Source organism: Chiloscyllium punctatum, chromosome 36, assembly GCF_047496795.1.
Source record: "Chiloscyllium punctatum isolate Juve2018m chromosome 36, sChiPun1.3, whole genome shotgun sequence".
NCBI lineage: Eukaryota > Metazoa > Chordata > Chondrichthyes > Orectolobiformes > Hemiscylliidae > Chiloscyllium > Chiloscyllium punctatum.
Window position 1 is genome coordinate 2333324 of NC_092774.1, and position 21027 is coordinate 2354350.

At 43.1% G+C, this 21027-nt stretch overlaps 1 protein-coding gene and 1 long non-coding RNA gene across 4 annotated transcripts in view; one reads left to right on the forward strand and one right to left on the reverse strand.

The window, feature by feature from the left end:
- The window catches only part of LOC140460169 (uncharacterized), a 91888-nt gene that overhangs the window by 33947 nt on the left and 36914 nt on the right, over positions 1-21027 (reverse strand). Inside the window, exons 3-4 of the long non-coding RNA XR_011953893.1 lie at positions 10347-10462; positions 6570-6637 (exon numbers count right to left, since the gene is read on the reverse strand). This is a non-coding gene — a long non-coding RNA (uncharacterized lncRNA). The remainder of the gene's footprint in view (positions 1-6569; positions 6638-10346; positions 10463-21027) is intronic.
- Positions 1-21027, forward strand: part of LOC140460166 (uncharacterized) — a 41215-nt gene that overhangs the window by 1354 nt on the left and 18834 nt on the right. For all 3 annotated transcript variants that reach the window (XM_072554557.1, XM_072554558.1, XM_072554555.1), the window contains exons 2-7: positions 8046-8360; positions 10150-10452; positions 15191-15493; positions 15585-15902; positions 19811-20113; positions 20205-20522. In XM_072554557.1, the coding sequence (XP_072410658.1) occupies positions 8093-8360; positions 10150-10452; positions 15191-15493; positions 15585-15902; positions 19811-20113; positions 20205-20522 (1813 nt within the window). In that variant the 5' untranslated portion in view covers positions 8046-8092. The remainder of the gene's footprint in view (positions 1-8045; positions 8361-10149; positions 10453-15190; positions 15494-15584; positions 15903-19810; positions 20114-20204; positions 20523-21027) is intronic.

A 21027-nucleotide genomic window follows, 5' to 3' on the forward strand; every position in this document is an offset into this window, starting at 1 on the left:
TGATTCCATCCCAGAGAGGTGAATTTCTGCAGAGTCAAGAATATACCCAGTAACTGGAGCTGAAACCTGAGACTAGATTTATTCTCAATCGTTAATATTAAACCTCAGAAAACCTAATGAAGGTTCTGGGATCTGTTTAACATGCTCAGCTTGATCCAGATTACATTATTTAGGATACTCGCTGGATTGGGGTAGGTTTAATGATTTTCGACTGTTGGATCTTTGGAGGCAGGTTGGGATTTTGTTATAATCTCAGTTAAAAGACAGGATCCAATTCTGTTGTGATGTAAAATTGGTGTTACAGTCTTTTCCATTTTTGTTTTTTTTATAGTTCATACCTTGTTGAACAGTTTTAAAAGTGTTAAGTTCCTGATTTCACTTGATAATTTTGCGAACTGAGAGAAATTATTTGAACAGAGTGAGATACAGGGATGAGTGTTTATTAAAAATCCCTCATCCCAACAAATTTGTAGCATATTCCACTGAGCTGTCCAGACAGACAGCAAACAGGCTGTGGGTGTGGAATGAAGTTGTGTCTGATTGAGACAGGATTTAGGGTGTGCTTTGACATGAATGGTTCCATTAGCTGTGAGATTTTAAACCCTCTCTCACTCTGAAATCTCTAACTAGACCCACGCTGAAAGGTTGAGAACAGAAGAGTTTCTGCTTGGTTGAAATCGTTCTTGGGCAATAATAGCATGGAATTGATTATTTTTAAATTCATGGATATCATATTTTTCTTTTCACTGTTTCAATGTTTACAATCATTGGATTAAAACATTTGACAAGGAAACTTCACCCTAATATATGAGCTGGACAGTGATTAAATCTCACCGTGAGTCTAAGTCCAAAGGGTTTAGTGTCAGTGGAACAAGGTTATTGATATTCAGCCAGTTCTGACCACTGCTCCTTTTAATGGAGATGGTCCCTCAAATGGAAGTAAGGCTTGTGGGAAAGGAAGGGGATGATCCTTTTTCAGGGACAGGTTTATATCCACTCGAGATCAAGGAGCTTGAATTGATATTTCACAACTTTCCTGTGGAACAAGAGTTTTGTGAAGGAAACTGATTCTAACATTATTCCTGAGCACGATGATATTCTCCTGTGTGCTTTTTACAATGAGTTTTCTTCATTCTTTTAAAATGAATTTATTTTAATAACATCGTTAACTAAATTAACAGGAAGGACAATGATGATTTCAACATGTCCCCCTGAGGACATTTACCTAAAAAGATGAATTTTACAAAAAGCACACAGTAAAGTTTCCTCGATCTCCCTGGATTCACTGGGAGAGAAATTCCTCCCGGGGAGTGAGACAGATCAGGCAGTTTCCGACTTGACACTCCTCCTGCCCAGCACCTGATCCTGAATTTCAGGGACTGACCTGGAATTGAATACCAGGCACTGTGTGGAACAGGCAGGCGATCTGAATACCCCAGTTTTCTCTTACCTTCCTGGAAGGAAGTTCTTGGCTGCAGTGTAGATCATATGTGGGAACATCCCTGATCACAAACACTGAGTGAGGGGTCAGTTTAACTGGAGTGAAACACTGCGGTCTGTGTAATTCCCATTCTTCGTCCTCAGGAAAATATAAAACATTGAACAAATATTTCTTGTACTTGGGTAATTTTAGGTGTGTTTCTGCAGTTGTCGTTGTTCAACCTCTTGTCTGAATTTACTCACTGAGTGCGCTCTACCTCCTTTCTCATCTTTCTTTTTGTATTCCACTACCTTTTCTTCCTTTGTTGTCAGTTCCTTTCCATTCTATTGGTCTCTATTTCTCTTCTTTCCTTGTTTTCATTCCATGACCTTTACCTTTCTCCTCCCTCTCTCTCTCTCTCTCTGTGACCTACAATGCCAATAGAACAGTGCCCCCTCCCCCACTCCCCCCATCAATGGGGTTAAAGCTGGAACATTCTGGAAAGATGCTGAAAGGATCAGTTCAGTGTGAGGGGGTGAGGTCTGCAGTAGGATGTTGATACTGGACTGTAATATACTGGATGAGACCCAGTACACTGTATGGTGTGAGATCCTGTCAGCATTGAACAGACATTTCAAATCTCTCAGCATTTATTATTGAGGATCTCGGAGCTTTTAATCTGATTGGCTCAGTGGTGGGAAAAGGTGTTTAAAATTCTCAATGACACTGAGAAAGTGGATGGAGGATATAAGGGAATAAATTAAAAGTAAACCTATCACTGACATAGTCCAGTCAGTCTGATGGTGGAGTTGAGGAAATTTTTACAGTTAGTAATTCAGGATAAAATTTAAGGCAACCTCATTTACTCAGGGAGTTCCTGTGATCTGTTATATTCTGGCTGAAAGGACAGAAGAATCAGATTCCATTGTAAAGATCAACATCAGATTAATATTGAAAGGAAAACATTTGACAGCCCTCTGGGACAGTAACAGGGGGGTGGATTGAGTGGTTTGTTCCACCAAAGAGCCACCATACACTGATACACGCAGCATAGACAGAGGGGTGCCAGTGGATGTGGCATCTGGATTTTCAGAAAACTTTTGAGAGCATTTTGGCAAGGCCAATCAGGGCAGGACTTATCCACTTAATGGTAAGGGCCTGGGGAGAGTTGCTGAACAAAGAGACTTTGGGGTGCACGTTAAGAGCTCCTTTAAAGTGGAGTTGAAAGTAGGTAAGATAGTGAAGAAGGCAATTGGTGAAAGCATCCAGTTTCGGAGTTGAGAGGTCATGCTGCGGCTGTACAGGACATTGGTTCGGCCAGTTGTGGAATACTGTGTGCAATTTTGGTCTCCCTCCGATCAGAAGAATGTTGTGAAATTTGATAAAGTTCAGAAAAAAATTACAAGGATATTTCCAAGGTTGAAGGATTTGATCTACAGGGAGAGGCTGAAGAGACTGGGGCTGTTTTCCCGGAATGTCAGAGATGAGATTAGTTTAGGATATCTGGTTGGCATGAACGAGTTGGACCAAAAGGTACATCTCTGTGACTCTCTGCCTTTAAATTCCCATACTGGGGATAATAAGTTAGACTTGGGGGAATATATAAGTCTGGATGGAGATAGAAGCAGAGAGTTGGAATAAATGGATCATTCTCAGGACAGCAGGCTGTTACTGGTGAGATACTCCAAGGGTCAATGCTAGTTCCACAAATGCTCACAATCCGTATAAATGACAAGGATGTGGGGACCAATGGGGATGTTTATAAATTTGCTGATAACATCAAACTGGCTGGGAACATTATTTGTGAGGAGGGTACAAACAGGCTTCAGGAAGATTTGGACTGGCTTTGTGAATGGGCTAGAATTGGGCTTTTAAAATATATAGAAGTCTGAAGTTATTCACTTTGACAGGAAAAAACAGAAAGTCTGATTTGGAAGTGCGAGTGTCCAAAGGGATCTGGGTGTCCTTGTTCATGAGTCACTCAAACCTAGCAGGTGGGTGCCACAATTACCAAAGAAAGCAAACAGGATGTTGGGATTAATTACAGGGGGATATGAGTCCACAAGGAAAGGTGCCTTACTGCAGTTGTATAGGGCCTTGGTGAGACCACATACAGAATATTGTGTACAGCTTTGGTCTCCTTATCCAAGAACAGATAATACTTGCTGTGCAGGCAGTGCAATGGTTGTTTACCAGACTAATCCCTGGCAGGGTTGTTTAATGAAGAGGGATTGAGGAAACTGTGGAAACTGTGTCTGTATTTTTTTGGAGTTTTGAAGAATGAGAGGTGATCTGACTGAATATACAAAATTCTTACATGGGCTGATGTGAACAGGATGTTTCCCTTGGCTGGCGATTAGAGCCGGGGGAACCAAAACTCTTAGGAAGAGAGGCAGGCCATTTCCAATTGAGATGAGGAGGAACTACCTCTTTCAGAGGATGGTGAATCTTTTGGAACTCTCTACCCAGAGGGCTGTGGAAGTACGATCATTGATCAGGTTCAAGACAGAAATCAGTGTGGATCTGGAGACTGATGACATTATGGGAAATGGAGATAAAGCAGGAGAATGGAATTGAGGGGATGGTCAGCCATGATCTAGAATGGCAGGTCAGGCTTGAGAGACTCAGTAGCCCACTCCTGTTCCTATGTTCCTGTGTGTGACTGACACACACAATGAAAGGATTGACAGGCCACCGGGTGTCTTCTCTCTTGGATAGAGAAGGCTGAGGGGTGACTAAATCAAGATTGTTAAAGTTCTGAAAGGTTTTGATCGAATGGAGTAGAAGGAGAATGTTTCACCTTGTGGGGAAGATCTAAGACAGAGTAGACCATTCAGCCCATTGATTCTGCTCCACCATTCAATGAGATCATGACTGATCTGATCATCCTCCACTCCATTTTCCTACCTTTTTTCCATAATCCTTGATTCCCTTTGTGATTAAAAATCTGTCTATGCCAATATTGAATATACGTAATGACAGACCCTCGACAGTCCTTTGCAGGAAAACATTTCACAGATTCACTACCTTCTTGGCGGCATTGTGGCTCAATGGTTAACACTGCAGCCTCACAGCACCAGGGACCCGGGTTCGATTTCATTCTTGGGCAACTGTCTGTGTGGAGTTTGCACACTCTCCCCATGTCTGCTTGGGTTTCCTCCGGGTGCTCCGGTTTCCTCCCACAATCCATAGATTTGCAGGTCAGGTGGATTGGCAAATTGCCCATAGTCTTAGGTGCATAGTAAGAGGGAAAGGAGTCTGGGTGGGTTCCTCTTCGGACGGTCGGTGTGCACTTGTTGGGTCAAATGGCCTGTTTCTACACTGTAGGGAATCTAATCTATGAGACAAAATTTCTCCTCATCTTTATCTTAAACGGCATATCTTGAGGCCATCAGTATAAGACTGTTCCCAAGGAATCCAATTGGAACCTCTTCAGCCGAAGAGTGGTGAGAATGTGAAATTGTTAAAGGATGGAGTCATTGAAGTGAAGAGTGGAGATGGATTTAAAGGGAAGCTAGACAAGGCTGTGAGGAGAAAGGGAATGGATGGTTATGATGGTTCAGATGAGGAAATATGACAGAACTGATTAGCATCCCATCGAAACCCCTCAACATCTGCTCCCTCCACCATTAATGCTTAGTGACAGCAGTGTGTACTATCTACTGCAACAACTCACTAAGGTTCCTTCAACAGCACCTTCCAAACCCACAACCACCACCATCTAGAAGGACAATGGCAGCAAATACTTTGGAACATCTCCACCTACATGTTCCCTTCCAATCCACACAGCATCTTGACCTGGAGCTATATTATTGGATCTTTACTGTCACTGGCCTCAAATGCTGCAACACCTTTTCGAACATGCATGGGTGTCCATATACTAAATGGTCAGCAGGGGTTCAAGAAACATCTCACCCTCATGTTCTCTGGGGCAATTAGGGAGAGGTAATTAATGCTGCCTCAGACAGTGACCCCCTCACTCCAGGAATGAATACAATAAAAGGAGGCTTGAGTGGACCAGAAATACCAGCATGGACTGGTTGGGCTGAATGGACACATCCTGTGCTGCATATTCTGTCTAGCTATCAAAGCTCCTTTATTATATTAGCCAATACTCATTGTCATGTGCTCAAAGTAGTTGCGAAGGAAATAACTTGTATTTTTATTGCACCTTCCATGAGTTCAGGACATACCTGACCAGTTTATAGCTTTTGAATAGATTTGAAGTGCTGTCAGTTTTTGGAAGCAGTGAATACGTCATTAAACCAGGACCCCATGACCAATAAGATACTGACAGTTTTTAATGATGTTAGAGGGGGGATAAATACTGGACGACACTTTGAGAAGTCAGTTTAATGTCTGATCTAAAAGACCAGCCCCTCCAACAGTGTAGCACTCCCTCAGAAATATCAACCTAGATGTTGTGCTCCAAGAATCAGCTTAAACCCCCAACCTTCAGGTTTAAAGTGACACTGTGACCACTGAGCCACTGCTGAGTGAACAGCTATTGTCTGCATTATACCAGGGCCATAAGGGAACATTACCGTAATCAACTCTTCCAAAGAAAATAACCCCAGGCTGCTTAATTCCCCCCCCCCCCCCCCCCCCCCACCTCACCCCCCCACTTCATTTCCTAAAACTCTGAACCATCCTGGATCTGTTGCACCTTGAGCTCTCATGGACCAGAGAGTCCTTTGCCTCTGGCTGAGTCAGAATTACCCACAGACCTGACATGAGGTATCACCGAGGATACACTGAGGGTGAATTTGGTCTTGGCTGTAGAACACATCAGGTTCCAGTGAATCATCTGTGTGTTTTCCAGCTGCTCAGATTTTCAATCCCATTGAGTACAGTCAGAAAGAGACCAGGGCAGATTGTAACCTGGGCTGAGATTCACTCTCACCAGAATCACTCAAGGCCAGGTTCACCCTGAATTTTATCAATTCCAGCTCTCTGCAGCCGATACAGTTACGCTCATCATTCTCCTCATTACTGCTGTCCTTCAGCACAATGCTGACAGTCTCAGGAATTTATCAATGTTATCCCCAGATCCATCTCCTGACCCCCACTTCCCAACACTGTTTGATCCACTGATCCATCATGAACTAGACTTACTGCCCACTGGTTGCAGGATGTGAAAGACTGTCACCTGGAAACGATGTTGACTGATATGATCCTGTCACCCACACTGGAAAAGTTCAGCAGCTCCATCAGCATCTGTGGAGGGAGAAATAGAATTAATTCTCTATCAAGTGTTTTTACTCTGATTTCTAATGCCTACAGCTGATTGATTTTGTTTCACTATTTTCTGAAAAAAGCGACCTGTTACAACTCGCCAGTGATGCCCTCATCCCGTGAATAAATAAGAAAAACTTCATTCCTTCTATAATTCACAGCTTTCGGGTGTTTCTTTTGGAAAACTGTTTGAGAGAGAACCAATGTGCTATCTGAGATGCAATATATGGTGAGTGTAGTGTGCTTGGGAGGAACATGTCACTTTTGACCTTGATGCTATCTCCCAGGACGGGAGCAGGTCACCTCAATTGTTGTTGGTCTTTTGTTGTGGACTAGGATGTTCAATATTCCAAAGCCTTTCATGTCAATAATAAATAGCAAGATTTTGGAAGATCAGTAACTGAGTATCCCTTTCATCAGCCAAGTTAAACCTGGAAACAGATCAATGGATACCGTGTGTTTCCAGTCTGTCAATCCAGGACCATATTAAATGGTTCTGTCCTGTGAAACTTTCCCCTCAACACGGATTGTTTTGTAGCTGTTTTATAGAATCTGTTTCACCAGTGGTTAGAAGTACTTTTTGAATTTATAGCTTCAGATTTCGCCTCAGTAATTTTGATGCAATATTGAACAGACACAATTTTCCTCCTCTGCCCTCAGTTCTCTCTCTAACTCACATGCACTTTATGACCACTGTAACTTTCTTGGCAAACTGTCTAAATTGTGAAAGGGATATTTAACAATTTAGCTGTAAATGTTAACTGCTTTGTTTAATCATATCTTATACTTGAAAACAAGGTTTCAACAAGTTATTTATAACTTGCAAAGTAAATATATGATTATTCTACTAATCATTTGACAGCAAATATTAGGTTCCCTTTTCTTCACAGTTTTAAGCACCCACCTCCTTTCGCTTTATGCCTGGGTGTCATTGTTGATTGTCTTATTTTCACATATTCGTTCCTCACTTGCTCCAGTTTATCCTGACATTTGCTGTTTTTTCAGTCAGTGTTCCTGCTCTGCAGGACTCTTTTACGTTTTTGACTTTCTGCTGAAACTTTTTGCTTATCCTGCCATTGGGAAACTGACCAAACTTGGTGCAAAGCTGGTTTCACATCCCACTCAATATCAGAGTTGATTGATGCTGATAGTGAATAACTTTTTGATGAGAGTAAAATTTATATTCCACCCAATCCATTGTACTTGCCTCTCTCTGTTGCAGGTTAAAATTACTCACTGCTGTCCTTCAATTTACCCTTCATTTCCTCCATGTTGTTTGTAATTCATTTAGAAATCGGCTGGTTTTATACATCAGAAAATCTCTTGAGCTCTGCCTGACCAAACTGCATTTGTTGTTGCTCTAATCTGTGTGCAAATATTTATATTTCAGTTGCCCAGTCTGCACCATTGGTCTACATCCCCAATCCTTCCTGTGGCATGAACTCAAACCAAGCTGAGATCAGCCTCCTCTGTCTGGTCAAGGACTTTCATCCCAGGAGTATTCGTCAGACATGGTCCAGTGACAGTGGGGTCATTACCACTGGAATCAGCAAGTATCCTGCAGTCCAGGGGAATGATAAGAAGTACACAATGAGCAGTGTGCTCAAAGTCTCTGCAGCAGATTGGAAAACCAATCGATTCTACTACTGCCAGGCAGGCTACAACTCAACCAACATGGAGAAACGTCAGTTTGAAACACCGAAAAGTTAGTAACTGTCATTATTTAACTGTTGATATCACAAGATTAATTTGGAAAAGAAACCTTCATTACCAGATATAGGAGATTATTGCACAACAGAACCCCCGAAATTGTTGTGCCTGTGGATTTTATCCCTGTACACCAGCAGTGCTGGCAGTAATAAGATAAACATGTACAGAGGAATCCTGCAATCCATGGTCATGGCAGGGTGAACTGCTGTTACCTGTGATACCACTCACTCAATATTCAGTTCGAGAGAAGTCAATGAAAGTGAATATTGGGCAAAGTGTATTTGGCACAATTCAGTCCATTTTGTGCCTAATTTTAGAGCACTCCTCTCAATCAGATATTGGTACAGATTCATGTGGGGATGGTCATTGTGCCTGTCTGCTCTTTGAAAGAGGTGCCAAATTAGTCCCAGTTCTACTGTCCTTTCCTCATAGGTTCAAGCAGTTATCCAATTCTGTTTTGAAAAGTAACACTGAATCTGCCTCCATCATTCCCTTTCAAATTGCCCATTATCATGTTTCTATTTTTAAAAATCCTCCTCTTCTACACTCTCGCTTCCATTTTTGTCTTTTTTTTTAGATCTATGTCCTCTATCTGGGCTTGGGAACAATTTCTGCCCATCTACTCCATCAAAACCCACATAAATTTGAACCCATCCACTTAATCTCACCTGAACCTTCTCTGCTTGACTTAAGGAGAACTAGCCTACTATCTCCAATCCACACAGTATAACTGAATTATTCCATCCCTGGAACATTCCACGAAATATCCACTGCACTATTTCCACCCTTTCTGAAGTGTGGTACCTAGAACAGGAGACAAAACCCCGATTTAACGCCTGATCAGTGATTTACAATGGTTTATGACTAAATTCCTTGCTGCTCTGCCCTTTATTAATACAACTCAGAAAGCATTTGGTATTTCCAAAGCCGGAGAAAGTGAGAACAGCAGATGCTGGAGATCAGAGTCAAAGAGTGTGGTGCTGGAAAAACACAGCCGGTCAGGCAGCATCCAAGCAGCAGAAAAATCAACGTTGTGGATATATGTCATTCATCTTGATTCCTGATGAAGGGCTTATGCCCAAAACGTCGATTCTCCTGCTCCTCAGATACTGCCTGACCAGCTGTGTTTTTCCAGCACCACATTCTTTGGTATTTCAGAAGCAGACTTAAGAACTTATCTGGGAACCCTTAAATATTTTTGATTTGCAACTCCAGTTTTGTCAATTCCTGCATCCCATATAGAATTAGCGAATTTAATTTATAACAATGCTTTCATTCCACCATTAAAGTCAATGGGCATTGAAGATGGATGGATGGTAAGTAAGTAAGAGGCTGCTATTTTAGTGATGTCGACTTAGAGTTACACCATGCCCCTCTCAGATTAATTTCTATAGCATTGAATTGAGCTAATGCAGGGGGGAATAACTAATCTTCTCTCAATTGTTATGGAGAATTGATAATTCTACCTGATCCCGAAAGGGTCAACAACAATTTTATAAAGTGCTGCCATAAAGGTATTAATCTCAAACTGTTAATCGGCACTGCAGGATTTTAAAGTACAAACAGGAAATTCTCCAGCAATTGGCTCAAGGTAAAATATTAAAAAGCTTTGGCTCATTGGTCAGCACCTAGCACTATCAGGAACCAAGGATTTCAAGAGAAGTCAAGAGGAATTTGTGAAGGGGGTTGACACTAAAAGCCTTTCTCTAAATATAGAAGGAATAGAGAAAATCTTTCCAGTTGCAAAACCATTGTGTGATCTGCAACATTGCAATGTGTTACAGTTCAAGAGCCAAACATCACCAGCCTTGTCCCACCTGCGGATTTTATCTCCAATCAAAATGCTGTCCTGGGCTGTGTTATATCCGGGTTTGCTCCTGACAATATCCAGGTTTCCTGGAAGAAAGGCCAAGCAGACCAAAGTGGTGTTCTTCTCTCTTCCCAACGGAGAGATGACACTACCTTCGAAACAATCTCTTACCTGACTGTATCCATGGTGAATTGGAAGGAAGGCGATGAATACACTTGTGAAGTCTTGCATCCACCTTCGAATTTCAAGAAGCTGATCAACATGAAATACCAACAGGGTAAGTGGATCTGCGTGGGAGAAAGATATCCTGAGTTAATTTAACATGTTAATGCCTCCCCTCAGTCTATGAGACATGTCTCTAATATTGCAGCTGTTGGGAAAGACGTAATGCTCAGTATTTTGTGTTTTGATAGGGAACCAATATTGAAAAGACAGTCCATTGGACAGGGAAACAGCCAGCAGTGAATTAGCTATTCACCCTTGCTCAGTTTGACTCTGTGTGAATCCAATAAGGAGGATAGTGAGGCTGGGTGTTTGAATGGCTCATCTAATACAGAGGAAACTCGATTATTCGAACGTCAATTATCCAAATTTTGGATTATCCAAACGATATCACAAGGTCCTGATGCTTGGCCAAACTATGTTATCTGACATTTAAATATCTGACATTCGATTATCTGAACAAAATACTCTCTGTCCGTGTTGTTTGGATATTCCAACTGATTCCATTCACAGTTCAACTCGCCTCCTTATCTTCCCTTTACCAAAGTGCTGTCTTGGGGAAGGATCCTTTACAGCTTGGCATTTGAAAGAATTGCCTAGATCTGCTTCACTATCTCTGGGCAGTGGCTGATCCAGAGATTGATCAATTGATAGCCGAACATTTGTTTTGAAATGATACTCCTGCTCTCTTCAAGCTCAAGTCTTTTTCTTTAATCTTACCATCTGGAAAATGTGATCTGGTTCATTTAAGATTTTATATAAATACGATAGAGCAGAGTTTCAAGGCTGTGTGGTTGTGCTCCCAATTTCCCAGCACAGGGAAGGAGAGGTAAAAATGTATAACATATAAATTCGTAACTCTTCTAATTCCAGGTGAAAGTCCATGTCGAAATCCTGCAAGCACTTGTCCTCCTTGTTCATTTACACCAGAACTGCTCTACCATACCACCCTTAATGTGACCCTCAGAAATGGTGAAAAGTACCAATATAAATGTGCCCAACAAAAGTGTCAAATAAAGTTGTGAATTCTTTATGAATGGAGTTGGCTTTCGAATTTCATTACAAGTCACCCGGCAGGTTCAAATCCCCAGCCCATGGTGTCTTGCCAGAATGACAATATAAATACTGTGAGAAGTAATTAGGGATAGTCAACATGGCTTTGTGCGTGGGAAATCATGTCTCACAAACCTGATTGAGGTTTTTGAAGAAGTAACAAAGAGGATTGATGAGAGCAGAGCGGTAGATGTGATCTATATGGACTTCAGTAAGGCGTTCGACAAGGTTCCCCATGGGAGACTGATTAGCAAGGTTAGATCTCATGGAATACAGGGAGAACCAGCCATTTGGATACAGATCTGGCTCAAAGGTAGAAGACAGAGGATGGTGGTGGAGGGTTGTTTTTCAGACTGGAGGCCTGTGACCAGTGGAGTGCCACAAGGATCGATGCTGGGTCCTCTACTTTTTGTCATTTACATAAATGATTAGGGTGCAAGCATAAGAGGTACAGTTAGTAAGTTTGCAGATGACACCAAAATTGGAGGTGTAGTGGACAGCGAAGAGGGTTACCTCAGATTACAACAGGATCTGGACCAGATGGGCCAATGGGCTGAGAAGGAGTTTAATTCAGATAAATGCGAGGTGCTGCATTTTGGGAAAGCAAATCTTAGCAGGACTTATACACTTAATGGTAAGGTCCGAGGGAGTGTTGCTGAACAAAGAGACCTGGGAGTGCAGGTTCATAGCTCCTTGAAAGTAGAGTCGCAGGTCGATAGGATAGTGAAGAAGGCGTTTGATATGCTTTCCTTTATTGGTCAGAGTATTGAGTACAGGAGTCAGGAGGTCATGTTGCGGCTGTACAGGACATTGGTTAGGCCACTGTTGGAATATTGCATGCAATTCTGGTCTCCTTCCTATCGGAAAGATGTTATGAAACTTGAAAGGGTTCAGAAAAGATTTACAAGGATGTTGCCAGGGTTGGAGGATCTGAGCTATAGGGAGAGGTTGAACAGGCTGGGGCTGTTTTCCCTGGTGCATCGGAGACTGAGGGGTGACCCTATAGAGGTTGACAAAATTATGAGGGGCATGGATAGGATAAATAGACAAAGTCTTTTCCCTGGGATCGGGGAGTCCAGAACTAGAGGGCATAGGTTTAGGGTGAGAGGGGAAAGATATAGAAGAGACCTAAGGGGTGACTTTTTCACGCAGAGGGTGGTATGTATATGGAATGTGCTGCTAAAGGATGTGGTGGAGGCTGGTACGATTGCAAAATTTAAGAGGCATTTGAATGGGTATATGAGTAGGAAGAGTTTGGAGGGATATGGGCAGAGTGCTGGCAGGTGGGAAAAGATTGGGTTAGGATATCTGGTCGGCATGGACAGGTTGGACCGAAGGGTCTGTTTCCATGCTGTACATCTCTATGACTCTTATCTATGACTCTAGTCTATGGTTCCCAGCTAAATCTACTCCTTCTTGAAGTGGTCACTTTTTGGTTGCCTGAACCGGGCTGGGTTGCAAGGTCCCAATCTCAATGTTTGACCCTTGCTTCTTGGCTCTGATTGAATTGACAAGAATTTGAAGATTATTTGTCACCCATTGGGGCTATCAACTTGATCTAATAAAGTAGGACTTGGTCTTTATCTTCAATAATGCTGGTTCTGAGACAAGTTGGTAATTCAGGACATAAGGTCTTATCTAGTGCCTTGTACAATCTGTTGGTTTTGGATAGAAACATACGACAGTAAAATTGGAGAAGTTCCCTTCAATCCTGAATACTGACAACAGCCAATGAAAGGTACTTAATGTTCACAAGGAATTCAAATTGACCAAGTTCTTTTTAATGTCTCCATGAGAGGATATGGAGTGAACTGTCCCTAACCCTGTGATTTCACCACTTTACAATGGTATGGGGAGTGCTTCTGACCCTGTGAGGATTGATTGTGGGAGAGCAAAGATTAAGTCTTGGTTACTAATATAATCATTAATGTTAATCCGGAAGGAAATTGCTCATCATCCTGTCTGAATGGCAGGTGATGGAAGCAGAACATCTGAAGCTAATAACAGGCGTGACCCTGTCAGACACTGTCCTGAACATCAGCTCAAACTGCAGCCAGAGGAGTCGGTACACGGTGTTCATGAATGGTTTTGACCAGGACACAGACAGAGTCATCATTCTCTCTGTAAATATTAACTCAATATGATTTGGACAGTAAGCAATCAGTGTGGATCAAAGCAGACACCTTAGTCGTGGTTTGCACAGTGAATGTGTTGGTATGCAAATTGCGTACAGAACACAGGGCACTGCAGGATATCTGAAGTGATGATGATTCTTCAAGAGTCAAGAAAAAAGAAGAGCATATGACAAATTCAATGAATCATTACCCTCCCAGTCTGATGGCTGTGAACGAAGTTGGAGGGGGTGGGGAAATATTCTATACAAATGATCTCCAATCTGCAACAACAGAGGGCTTTCATTACACCTGATGATACATCAGGGTTGCTCTTCCAATGTAAAAATGAATCAACTTCCTCAGCAGGTGGTAACATCAATGACATCTTGCATTTATAGAGTTTCTGAAATGTGATAGAACATCCCAAGATGGTGAAAAATCAGAGAGGAATTGAAACTGAGTCTAAAAATGGTAAGACAAGGATGTGACCAAAAGTTTGGCCAATAAGGTGGTTTTTAACAGTGTCTTGGAGGAGGAGAGAGAAAGAGAGGGAAAACAGGTCACTGAACGGTAGGCAGTGAATTCCATAGATTCAGACCTGGCCACCAATGGATTTGCAAACCAAGATAACGGAGCGAGGGAAGCCCAAGGCAATAAAACATTGGGATAAGAGTCATAAAACAGAGGCTTCCGGTGCTGACTCCAATGAGGTAAAAAGTATCAGACATCCGAAACTGCTTCACTTAATTGGTATTTAAACGTGAAGTGACTCTTGTAGTGTAGGAAGCATTGTAACCAACCTGCACAGACCGAGCTCCCACAAAAGTCAATCCAAGAATGACCTAGTAATCTGCCTTTTGTGATGATAAGTGAGTGATAAAATTGGCCAGGACATTGGTAATAGATCTCCTGCTTTTCTGCAGAATAGTGCTCTGCCATATGTACCTTCCACTTGACACAGCAGTCAGGACCTCATTTTCATTTCTCATCCAAAGACAACACCTCTGACAGTGCAGCACTCCCTCTGGTCTGCCCTGAATTGCCAGCTTTGAGAGTTGTACCCAAGTGGGATATGAGCCAACAATGCCAACACAGAGGTGCCAGCAACAGTGTTTGGTTGAAAGAAATGAGCTTCTTTTTGATTTGGTGTACGCGACATCGGGAATCAATCCACTGTCACACCCAGTGAAAACAAATTTGTTCAGTTGTTCATTTTGCTGAGCAGTTTGTATCTCTATCTCACTCCATTTCACAAATCAGAGATTACATTTATTAATAGTGTTGTCTCTGAAAACTGCTCAGCCCACAACTCAATTATAGTCCTCGCAGTGGATTCTTGATCACAGACTTAGTAAACACATTCAAACTGGATCTGGCTCTTTCTTAATGCACTGATTGTACTTTCTTGGTGAAAACTTGTAAAACATGCTTTAAATAGCCCTTCGATTTTCCAATGGTCAGGTATTTGCTCTAGAAATTCTGGATTAAAAACGATTGCAGTTCCAGGCCACTTCTGTCTCCATGTTTCGTTGATTCTAATGCTAACAAAGCCTTCCATAAACATTTGACACCTGCTGATACCAGAAAGTGCCAATTCTTCTGAAATTTTTCCTTTCCCTTTCCCAGAAGTGTCTCTATTTCTCCAAAATCCTTCCATGCAAGAGGTTTGGATCAACAAGACTGCCACCCTGGTGTGTACAGCAGTCTATTCTGATCCCAGCCAGGTCCGGATCACCTGGAATGTGAATGGGAAGCAGAGAAGTGAAGGGGTTATAGCTCAACCACAGAGAGAGGAAGGTGCCCAATACATGGTCATCAGCCATCTCCAAACAACAGCAGAGGAGTGGGAGAACGGGATGGAGGTTGTGTGCTCTGCTCAAAGTGGTTCCTCCTCTTCTTCCGTGTCAAAACGAACAAGGAGCATAAAAGGTAGGCAAGTGAATGAAAAATTTTATCACTGACATTGCCAACCTCAAAGGAAAATGTTTAACACCATCTTTGTTTTGTTCATTGGTTCCAGTTCAGCCAAAAAGTCCCAAAGTCAGACTGCTGTCTCCTTCAGCCCAAGAGATCAAGAATCACAGCAGAGTTACACTCGAGTGTGTGATCACTGGATTTTACCCAGACAGCATACAGGTCTCCTGGGAGAAGGATGGCAGCCTGATCTCCTCCAACACCCGTGCTGGCCTCACTGCTCTGGAGCAGACAGAGACATTCAGTGTCAGGCACTACCTGAGTGTGAGCACAGAGGAGTGGTGGAAAGGCTCAGTCTTCACCTGTGCAGTGAGTCATCCACCCTCCAACTTTAACAGCAGGAAGGAGGTGAAGAATGTTCAAGGTAAGACCTCAGCCTGATGCCAAGATTGACATAATTCATCCTCATACAAACTCTCCTTCTGCCAGATCAAAAAGACCAAATTCTGTCCCTGGGTGTAGTTCCATATTTCCCATCGCAGGGCAATGACGGTGAAAATGTATGCCACCTAAATCGTTAAGTCTTCCAGTTTGATTTCGGAACAGAACCCTTCCTGCATTTGTTCTCACTACATGGTGAGGTTCCTGTGTGAAGCTAACTTTGACATCATTCTCTCTGAAGGCAATATAAATGTGACCAACAAATGTCTGGAATCCATTGATGGGTTGGTTGTGAATGAATCACATTGATCTGGTAAAAGACGGTTGTTCTATTGTAAAGATGTTGGTTGTCAGTGGAATTGCTGAGAGAGAACACGAGAAATCTACTGGGCCCAATACGGTCAAGTAAACTTTGAGAACAGTTTGACTGTTGAAATGCGATGTATTCTATTCAAATTGGAATTAGAATTCGAGTTGGTTTTATTGACACGTGCACTCGAATGAGTACAGTGAAATATTTGCAATGGAGCTGCTTATGCCGCCATCTTAGATACAGGAGACCTAGGTACAGATACTTAAGTCTTTGTTATAGAATTGAAAGATGAATAAATAAAGTCTACCAGAGGAAGGGAAAGGTTTTGAGAATGGAATAGTGGAGGTTAGACGGGCTTCAGATGGGTCTCACAGACCAGCACAACATTGAGGGCCAAAAGGCCTGTATTGTACTGTAATATTCTGTTCTATGTTCTGAAAAATACTCGCATTACTCAATGTCCAGCATAAGAATAAAATGTTTTTTTAAGTACCCAAGCTACGTTTCTCCAAGTCAGCCTCCAGACCACACTGGGCTTCCAGTCTGCAAGGCCCTCCCCCACCCCGCCCCCACCCCCCCCCACCCCCCCCCACCCCTCCCCACCCCCGGTGGTGACAGTCCAGGACTTGCTCGTGGGACTTGCCTTCTCCCTCTGGTCTCCAATCTAGGGCTTGCCCTTGGGACCTGCGTCCAGTACTCTTGGCCTCCGGTCAGGACTCATCTCCCCATGATGCCCTCCAGTCCAGGACTCATCTCCCCATGATGCCCTCCAGTCCAGGACTCATCTCCCCATGATGCCCTCCAGTCCAGGACTCATCTCCCCATGATGCCCTCCAGTCCAGGACTCATCTCCCCATGATGGCCCCCAGTCCAGGACTCATCTCCCCATGATGCCCTCCAGTCCAGGACTCATCTCCCCATGATGCCCTCCAGTCCAGGACTCATCTCCCCATGATGCCCTCCAGTCCAGGACTCATCTCCCCATGATGGTCTCCAGTCCAGGACTCATCTCCCCATGATGCCCTCCAGTCCAGGACTCATCTCCCCATGATGCCCTCCAGTCCAGGACTCATCTCCCCATGATGCCCTCCAGTCCAGGACTCATCTCCCCATGACAGCCTCCAGTCCAGGACTCATCTCCCCATGATGCCCTCCAGTCCAGGACTCATCTCCCCATGATGGCCCCCAGTCCAGGACTCATCTCCCCATGATGCCCTCCAGTCCAGGACTCATCTCCCCATGATGGCCTCCAGTCAGGACTCATCTCCCCATGAAGCCCTCCTGTCCAGGACTCATCTCCCCATGATGGCCTCCAGTCCAGGAGTCACCTTCGCCTGATGATCTCTGGTCCAGAATTCACAGAAGGACTTGCTTCCCGTGCCGTCCTGGTCTCAGACTCTACCCCTGTGCCGTCCTGGTCTCAAACCCACCTCCAGGTCTCACCAACGACGCCCTCCAGTCTGGGAATCATCTTCTCCATTCGTCTGGGTAAGTTCAGAAGTTAAAAGTTTTGGAAGAAACAAAAACTGCAGCAAAGAGAAGGGAAAGAGAAAAGGAACTGGTGGAGCAGAGGAGCTCCAGCTGGAGTGTCCACTCTGCTGCCATCTTGCCGATGTACCCCATTACCCAGTTATTGACTGCAGTCCATTACACTTCAATCCTCACAAAATAGTCAGCTCAGAAAGTTTATGGGTTTTGAGGAACAAATGAAATTGAACCTCGTTTGCTGAACAGTATCAGGATTTTACAACAATAAGGCGTGTTCTCCACTACTCTGAGAGCTTATATGCTGAGAGATCACTGATCATTAGGGACGGTTAGATGGTGACATTTGGTCATTTATGAAGGCAGGGTTAAGCAATTTACAAATATCAGAATATTTCTCATTACCAATGTGAATATTAAATCCAAGCTGTCAAATTGCTGACAAGACCCAATGTTTATACACACTGCCTATGGATTGTGTACATTAAACCAATGATTACAACTTACTGACAACAGACTGTGATTAACTTCAATGTAATCAATCTCTCAATTTGTCAATATTTTTGACTTGGAACTGTTCAGTATCATACGTAAAAAGTGAGGAGGGGAGAGAAACCAAAGCCATCTCAAGGGAATAAAAATCATGTTCTTGTTGGACACTGTGTGTTTAATGTCATTCGAAAATGCAGCCGGGGAGTTGATTCTCAAAGGTCATTAAGGACTTCATCTTGATGAAATAACAGTTATGTTTTACATTGCATTCAACAGTTAACATCATAATATATAAGGGAGTTGTGATTTTTGGGTGCAATGTGCCTGGAAAGTGTTCAGAACACGTGCTGAGTGTGGGATATCTGAAATGACAACGAGCGTTTGGAAATTTAGTAGCAATGGGGAAAATGTGTGAAGTGTTTGGTAAACCATCCACTTCCTACTCCCACAACTCAGACATGCCAGTGTAGGGCAGGATGTACATGCTTTACCCAAATGACTCCCAAACAGTTGCAAAAGGGGGATCTTTGACACTCCCTCTGAGTTTGTGGGCTGTTCTGTTTGTTCCAAATTAATCATCTTCCTTCACAGAGTGTTACCTACAATAAGCTGCCATTCAGGATAAGATCCTAAGGTATTGCACTGGAGAGTTATCAATCAGAAATTGACACTCAGCCAATGGAGCAGATGTCAGGGAGAAGGAATAGTTTTGAAGGAGCACCTTACAGGACTGAGAGTTGGACATGTACTCATGATTCAGGGATGGATTTCTCGAAGTCAGGGCCTCAGTGCCTGAAGGAACATCTGCCAGTACTGGAGTGAAAGGCGTGGGAGATGTAGAAAGGGTCAGATTTGCAGGAATGGAGAGTTCATTGACACATGTGCAGCTGATAAGTGTGACAGACATAAGGAGATGGGAGACTAAGGAAAGGCATAAACACAAGGACAAGCATTTTAAAATTGAGACATTCCAAGGCTGGTTCGAAAAGAGGTGAGAGGTCCTCATTGCTTCAATCTGCTCAATGTCACAAATCAGGGACTGGGCTGGAGGTGCTTTCAGTGAATAAGCCATTTTTCCGTTGTATCTTTTGCGAAGCATCTGCATTTATCTCACTGCATTTCACAAGAGTTTCCATTTTATTAACATTGTGACAGTTACATGTTGTCCAAACCCACAACTTAATCACAGTCCTCATTGTGAATCTATTGGTCATAGTCACAGCAAATGCATTCAAAGAGGACGGAGCAGGATCTTGATGCTCTGATTATGTTTTCGCAGTCAGAGTGCAAGCCAAGGACTATGTGACAACGTTTAAACAATCTTGAGATTATCTAATGTTCAATTCAATGTGAGATTAACTGGTGTGTGATTTCATCCAGTATCAGCTGATGATTTTGCACATTATAAAGTACTGAAGACAAAATTCTCCTCTGTGCTGATCTGTCACCATTTCTCATCAACAGCAATATCTCTATTAACATTCTGAATCCTCCTGACACCTCCTGTCCTGTCAGTCTCCTACCACATTTGCTGTCCTGGCATGTCACTCCCGACACAAAACAATTTCAATTCTTCTGAACTTTTCCTTTCCCATTCCCAGAAATATCAGTTTTTATTCGCAATCCTTCTAAGGAAGAGGTTTGGATCAACCGGACTGCTACTGTGTTGTGTACAGCAGTCTGTTCTGATCCCAGCCAGGTCCGGATCACCTGGAATGTGAATGGGAAGCAGAGAAGTGAAGGAATTACAACGCAACAGCAGAAAGAGGAAGGCACCCAATACACGGTCATCAGCCATCTCCAAACCACAGCAGAGGAGTGGGAGAGTGGGGTAGAGTTTGTGTGCTCTGCTCAAAGTGGTTCCTCCTCTTCTCCCACGTCAAAACGAACAAGGAGCATAAAAGGTAGGCAAGAGAATGAAAAATTATATCACTGACATTGCCAACCTCAAAGGAAAATGTTTAACACCATCTTTGTTTTGTTCATTGGTTCCAGTTCAGCCAAAAAGTCCCAAAGTCAGACTGCTGCCTCCTTCAGCCCAAGAGATCAAGAATCACAGCAGAGTTACACTCGAGTGTGTGATCACTGGATTTTACCCAGACAGCATACAGGTCTCCTGGGAGAAGGATGGCAGCCTGATCTCCTCCAACACCCGTGCTGGCCTCACTGCTCTGGAGCAGACAGAGACATTCAGTGTCAGGCACTACCTGAGTGTGAGCACAGAGGAGTGGTGGAAAGGCTCAGTCTTCACCTGTGCAGTGAGTCATCCACCCTCCAACTTTAACAGCAGGAAGGAGGTGAAGAATGTTCAAGGTAGGTGCTGGACCTGACTCCAACATTGACACACTTGTCTCTTCATTACTATAACCTGTAATTGGGCCAGTCATGTTTAATGCTAACAGTAATGATGTACATTATTGTAGTTATGTGAATGGGAAACTAATCTTAAGATCAGGCCAACTGAAGAAAGAAAAACACAATTGTTCTTTGTGTAACTCCTTCCACAATTTCCGATTCCAAAGCACTTTACAATGCAGCCAACAAGGAATTTTTTGAAGTTTAATGACTATTGTGGTGCATGATACCTGCCAATTAATTGCACACACAATGTTCAGATGAACAGGAAAGGGAGTTTTACTGCTGCAGTATTATCCAGGGCATAAATGGGATCTCCCAGTTGTCATCTTCAAGTTAGTGGCTGTGGGATCTTCTTGTTTCACTTGACATGACAGACAGGGCATTGCCACATCCAACAGCACTGCCTCAGTGTTGACACTGATGTGTTGCATTGATTATACACTCAATGACACAGAGTGGG